At 37.7% G+C, this 7,235-nt stretch overlaps 1 protein-coding gene across 1 annotated transcript; it reads right to left on the reverse strand.

The window, feature by feature from the left end:
• Positions 1 to 969: 969 nt before the first annotated feature.
• LOC133531112 (uncharacterized) lies at positions 970 to 1,865 on the reverse strand. Its single transcript, XM_061869230.1, has one exon. It carries the CDS (start codon positions 1,805 to 1,807, stop codon positions 1,142 to 1,144), a length of 666 nt encoding a protein of 221 aa, XP_061725214.1. The 5' UTR covers positions 1,808 to 1,865; the 3' UTR covers positions 970 to 1,141.
• Positions 1,866 to 7,235: the final 5,370 nt, after the last annotated feature.

Raw genomic sequence — 7,235 nt, forward strand, 5'->3', positions numbered from 1 at the left:
TCGACTAAACAAATCTTCATTTCTAAATTAATTCTACACTAGTCGGACGCTAGTGATAGAAGCTGATACGACAAATCACAATGATTAATCCTGTGAAAACAAAAGGTCCAAACAATTATAAGGTTACTCTCAAAACCAATAAATTTACTTGGAATTTCCATGAAATGTCTCTCTGTCTCTCAATTTGTTTGCATAACTCTGAGTGTACGGACTCGACCCAAATAGCTTGCTACTCGTATTTCCGTATTATAGAATAACTTGATATATGTATGCGGTGAATCACCATACCTGCAACTATTTATTTGTTAAAATTTCGCCATATTACAAATACCTTCTAGAGTTATAGACTAACAAGCATGACCATTTCTTAAAAAAAAAAAACGTTTATTCACGTTTCATGCCTTATAAATATTTACAATATACTTCTGCCAACCCACAGAGTGGTTTGTTGGCAGACGAAGCTCCTATAATATACAAGCTAGGTACTATATATGTTACTTATATTATTATCTATTTAACCCCTTACCGCATGCGCAGCCTATATGGCAGTTATAATATTCACTTCTATTGATAGCTATTAAAGATTATTTTTAAACAGATATAATACTTTTGTTTACGATATGAAGTAAGGGGCGCTACAATCTGATCATACAGTATAAAAAAAAAGTCGTAAGTCGGCGCAGAGGACGGTTCCCTGCAGCGGTCGTGACACGCGCATCGCAAACGAGTTGAAGTTGAGTTATTGTCTGGTTATTTTACGCTACGCTACTCCTTGCGCTTCGTCCATCACCATGGTCTCTCCTACTTTATAAAGAGTAACTGGGCACCGGCGGTGTTAACTGCCCTGGCAATTATGCGATGAGTCGCCGGCGCTTCCTCTTTAAACAGGCAAATGTAATTAGGCTCAAGTGAGATTGACTGGATTTGCAGTGCTCTTTTTGTATATCTTATAATAATAATAATAAAATTTCTTTATTTAGATAACTAGGATCCATTGGGGTTAGGTACATAGTGACTTAAAATATATTGTTAATATTTAAAAATAAATTAATTAATTAAATTGAAATTCAAATATTATAAATAAATTAACTTAAAATTCACAATAAAATAACTACATTAAATTAAAATTCAAAATTAAAATTCACGCAATTAAACTACCCATGATCATTAATTTATTAATATGTTTGTGCATGGGAGAATCAGGCTTTCCTACAAACATTTTCAGGATGCCGTTAGAGCTGCTCCGCATCCTATTCACTAGCGAGGCAGTTCTTTTGCGTATGATGGCGTGAAAACCGTCTGTGCGCGCCTCCGCAAACATTTTTGAAGCACTACAGAAGCGGGGCAGCTTCAACAACGCCCGAAAGCCGTTATTATATTGAACTCTCAGGGCACTGAGCGACTTCTGAGTGCAGTTGAACCACAGGCTGCTCGTATAGAAGCTCTGACAGAACGCTTTGAATAGCGTGATTTTGACTTGATTCGAGCAACAAGCAAACCTGCGGGCCAACATATTACTCCTCACCGCCAGCGCCCTGCGTTCTCTTTCAATATCTAAATGATCTTTAAGGTCGTCGGTTAGATAATGCCCAAGATATTTAAAACTAAAAACTCTCTGTAATGGTGCACCGTTGAGACAAATGACCGGCACATCAAGAGGCGGCATTTCCGGTCTCTTACCGGCGGCCTTAAAGATCATGTATTCACTTTTTTTTACATTATATTGTAATCCGTGACTGCTCGCATAGGATTCGCAAATACTCAGGAGCCTTCTCAGTGCCTTCACCGATGGGCTCAACAACACCATGTCGTCTGCGTAGCTGATGTTGTTTACACAGACACCGTCCACGTGACACCCCACATGCGTGTTGTATCTTATGAGTAGAAACGTATCTTATTGTTGGCGAAGAATGGCATGAAATGGCAGGTTTCAAACAAAGATTTTTTTGAAGTATTTAAGAGAAAAGGAGACGGCCGCTTATCCGTTGAACCGTAATCCCCATTTTCCTTTCTGAATATTGACATTATGGAAAATATTTTTAAATAATTGGATATATATGAACAATAGCTATGCCCTACGTTTGACTTTTTTAGATTTTTCGATTATCGAAAAAAATAAGGAGCAAAACGAAAAACAGTTTTACAGTTTTACCTAAATTTGTTAATTGAAAGTAAAACTACTCAAGAAATTCTACTGAAGATACTTAGCCGTGTTTTTTAAATGCACTTACTATGTACTTTACTTTCCTCTTATTCGAAATGAAAAGTAGAGTGCTTAACTCGTTCATTCCTTGGTGAACAGTCTACTATTGTCACATGTCCGCCTGCCTACTTTAATCTTTAAAGGTGTTGTTTAGTCTGCTCTTAAAAATATAGTTAATTTTTTAAGGGTTGAATTTTAGAAAACTCTGAGCCAAGACTGTGTAACCTCAAGACAATTTTGAGACAAGGCACACCTTACATTTATACCACCACTATTACGTAAAAAACCAATAGAAATCTTCTTCTTCTTTGTCTTTGCCTTATCCCATTATTTGGGGTCTCGTCGTTCTCATGCGCAAGACTGCCTGTCCTGGGTTGTCGTTGTTGACCGTTGGGCTCGCTCCAAATCCGTGGACCACCATGTAGCAAGTGGCCGTCTAGATCCTTCTTGGTATTGGGCAGGTCAAATGCCTAAAACCAATAGGAATAAAGAAAAAAAACACGTTAGACTCATGATGACATTAAATATAAAGCAAAGTCGAAACAACTTGAAAAATAACACCTTTCCCAAGCTTTCTTAACTCAACATTTCCCTCACTCCAGTTCTTTAAATCAGAGTGAGACACAAACATCGCTACCAAAAACATTTCTTACGCAACCAGTATCATTTCTCACTCTATCTCTATTGGAAAAGCGAGATAAAGATATAACCATTTACGCAACCGATGCAGAGGCCCTTTACTTAGCAACTGTTATATAATCACCACTTTGAGACCCTAACAAATATCTATTCGTGAGTTCTCACAATTTTGCTTTGAGCCACTTTTGATTGTCGAGGCTAGCCAAAATAACGATTGTACATCGACAAATGATGACGCAAATCTATCGGGATGGCAGATGATACGAAAAGTTCCCTGATTATTTCCATACATTAACTAGCCTAGTCAGTAGTAATATACTAATAGCCTAGGCAAACGTGGTTCGCGGTAGGCCCTCAGGACCCGCGAGCGTGCGCACGCGGCGGGCGTCCGCGTCAGCTAGCGGAGGCCCTTAGAATTTTTTTGGCACATTTTTTAAATCTAAAAATATGCATTAAATTAAATAGAATCTAATATTAACAAATGAATATTATATAACAGTTTAATAAAGTTAATCCCGTTATTATCAGCTATTAAGTTCGATAGTACACAAACTACAAGCCCACAGCTCGCCACGTGCCTCAGACAACACAAATTCCATTTCTAAATAAAACGAAAGTAAATTCTCTTATATTTGTTACCCTCATTTCCAACAATAAGGAGCGCCAACTGATCAAACATACAATATAAGTGATTACACACACATTTTCAGAGTGTACATAATACAACACCTGTACAGTCGCCCTCAAATATATTGGAGCAGTCAAAGTCTTCACAAATATCTGAACACGCACTCTAACGCCCTGGCAATAGAAGTGAGAGTCAGAATGGCGGGTGTACCTAAATAAAATCAAATGAAAAGCATACCATATTTTTGTACCTAATTTGTACTATTTAGTACCTCGTTTAAAAAAAATTGTACCTCACGGTACGTAAAGTTATCATAAAAAAACAGGTCACCCGCCATCCTGACAGTCAGAATGGCGGGTGTACTTTATTACGCTATGTTCCCGTGGTTATTGATAAATTCTATAAAAGCCAAATTTTTGTACCTTTTTTGTACCTTCACATTCAATAATAATAATAATATGAGTCATTTTATTTGTGGTTTCCAAGTTTTACTCATTTTATATTTTGCTTGCTATTACAATTTTGCAGGCGTTATAATTTTTCAAGTTATTGATTTAATTTTTAAGAAAAAACGCTAAGGTACAATTATTTTTATTACGCCAGGATTTAGTACCTTTAATGTTTAATCTGTTAAGTTCAAATAACTCAGAAAATCATGTCTTAATCATCAGCGGCCTAGTAATAAACACACTGTGTGATCTCACACAGACAGCACTGAAAATAGTAGAGAAATGGTGCAAGGAGAATGACCTATCGGTAAACCCAAAAAAGACCGACACAATTCTCTTCACACACAAACGAAAACTGGGTACATACGAACTGCCAACCCTTTTTGGCACAAGATTGACACTTTCAAAGGATGTAAAATACCTAGGCATAATCCTGGATGATAGACTGAACTGGAACAAACACCTGGACAATAAACTAAACAAAGCAACAGTAGCCTTTTGGCAATGCCGGAGGATGGTGGGCAAGAGATGGGGACTTGCTCCTCACATCATACTGTGGCTATACAAAATGGTAATAATGCCAATGATCAGCTATGGCTCGGTCGTATGGTGGCCCCGCACCCAGCTAACCACGGTAATAGACAAACTAAATAAAACACAAAGACTAGCATGTGTGGCTGCGACGGGCTGTATGAGAACTACTCCGACTGCGGCGCTAGAAATAATGCTAGGACTCCTACCATTACACATATATATACAAAAAGAAGCGGCTGCCACGGCTCTTCGGTTGAAAAAGCTAAACCTATGGACATCCTTCAGCTCATCGCACAAGAAGATCTATGAAAATATGATCTCAAAACTACCCATGCTGGCGGCGCCCATCGACAAAACACCAAAAACTATGATCTTCTGGAAAGAATACGCCATATCATTAACAGAGGATCCTAAAGAAGGACTAGACCAAACAAACCTAAGAATATTCACAGACGGCTCAAAAACACTTGAAGGGACAGGATGTGGTGTCTTCTCGGAAGACCTGAACATACACATCTCAAAACCCCTGGGAGAACATAACACGGTATTCCAAGCTGAATGTGTGGGAATAATAGAAGCTTGCAATGCTATAACAAGACGACAGGTGAAACACGAAAATATACTAATACTGTCAGACAGTAAATCAGTACTACAAGCGCTATGCAGCGACAAAATTAACTCAGAGCTCATACTCGAATGTCATCGAAGCCTCACGGAAGTGAGCAAAGAAGGCAACAAAGTAACAATTCAATGGATAAAGGGGCATAGTGGATCAAGAGGAAACGATGCAGCGGACGAACTGGCCAGGAAAGGCTCAGAAACGACGGCATATGGACCCGAGCCCATCATACCCCTACCAATATCCTATATACACAACCAGCTAGACCTACATCACAGACAACTGCACAATAAATACTGGAATGAAATGGACACATGCAGGCAGACCAAGGATTTTCTACCGGAACTGAACCACAAACTCACCAAAATACTACTGAAAACACCTCGACACCAACTACGTAAAATAGTAGGATTAATTACAGGACATAACACACTTAACAAACACCTACACAATATGGGTAAAACAGACAGCCCCATGTGCAGAGCGTGCATGGAAGAAGAAGAAACAACAAAACATATTCTCCTAGACTGCAAACAGGTAGAAGTATACAGGAACAAATACCTAGGGAATCCGTGCACACTAGGAGAGGCAATTAGCAGCCTGAAAACTTTGCTAGGCTTCGTGGAGGAGCTGGGGTGGTTAGAGTAGCGCTACCTCGTTTCACGCAAAATAGGCACAATGGTTGTCGAGTTGCGGAAAATGCCCAGAAGCACTAACTAACTAACTAACTATAATTGAATATGAAGGTACAAAAAAGGTACAAATATTTGGCTTTTATAGAATTTATCAATAACCACGGGAACATAGCGTAATAAAGTACACCCGCCATTCTGACTGTCAGGATGGCGGGTGACCTGTTTTTTGATGATAACTTTACGTACCGTGAGGTACAATTTTTTTTAAACGAGGTACCAAATAGTACAAATTAGGTACAAAAATATGGTATGGTTTTCATTTAATTTTATTTAGGTACACCCGCCATTCTGACTCTCACCAATAGAAGCGTGTTAAAATTACTTAAAATATTTGTGAGCACCTTGGCCGCGCCGATGTATGTGACGGCGACTGTACATGTACAAGATAAATTAATATTTTGTAACTACTCAAACAAATTGTGTTAAAGTACTTTATTGAGAAAACGAAGCGAAAGTAAGAGCTCGTATTATTTCTCTCAATGTTTATAAATTTTCATTTATATATTCATAAGTTCATCGTTCACTAGACAATTCAGCAAAGAAAAAAAAAAACATTATTTTTATATATAGTCATACAAAATACCTATATACCAGCAATATAAAAAAATACTGTTTAGTGGCTGATACACTTATCCTACTTAACTACCTACTTTATAATTATATTATAACCATTTTATTGAACACATTATCATACTAATCCAATCATTATAAAAATAAAACGTTAAGTAGGTACTCGAGATAATTAAAATAATATTACAGGACATTATTTCGTCAGGTGACAAGCAAAACTCACTATTTACCACCACAAGTTCATAGCCATAATGAACCATATTACTACTGACATGAGGGTGATTTTTGTTTATTTTTTTTTGTAATTAGTGAGTTTTGCTTTTCACCTGACGATTTCACAAATTGACCAAGCCCCTCAGTCATGTGTTATGGGTACATACACTTAGACAATAATATATATAATATTATACAAATATTTATAACAATTTAAATACATATAAAACACCCGTGACTCAGGAACAATCACACAAATAAATGCCCTTACCAAGATTTGAATCCGGGACAATCGAGAAATGTGACAAAAGTTTATTCACACTTTCCACTTGTAGTTGACATGAAATGCATCTCTCTCCCACACAGGAAAAGTGAATACACAAGCACAACACGACGCTATGAATACAAACGCACGTTCGCCTTGAATACACAATACAGCAGGGTCTCCGATAGACAGAGCATTTAAAAGCACAAACACCTGACTATCAATATGGGGCTCGAACCAGAAGTCCGATTTCGTATTTATTCCGCCCAGAACGAGGAGCTCTTCAAATCAGTTAAATTTTATCTAAACCTATCGACAAAAAAAAAATCGTAAAAAAAGCTATAAGCAGTATTGCTCGTTCTAAGTTCTAACTTATGTACATTACGGCTCACGCGAGATCCCCAAATCAAAGTGAAATAG

The sequence above is a fragment of the Cydia pomonella genome, chromosome 24 (assembly GCF_033807575.1).
Source record: "Cydia pomonella isolate Wapato2018A chromosome 24, ilCydPomo1, whole genome shotgun sequence".
Classification (NCBI taxonomy): Eukaryota; Metazoa; Arthropoda; class Insecta; order Lepidoptera; family Tortricidae; genus Cydia; species Cydia pomonella.

Bases quoted from the DNA above. Each gene is read 5' to 3' on its own strand.
- LOC133531112 (XM_061869230.1), bottom strand. From the start codon at position 1,807: ATGGTGTTGTTGAGCCCATCGGTGAAGGCACTGAGAAGGCTCCTGAGT.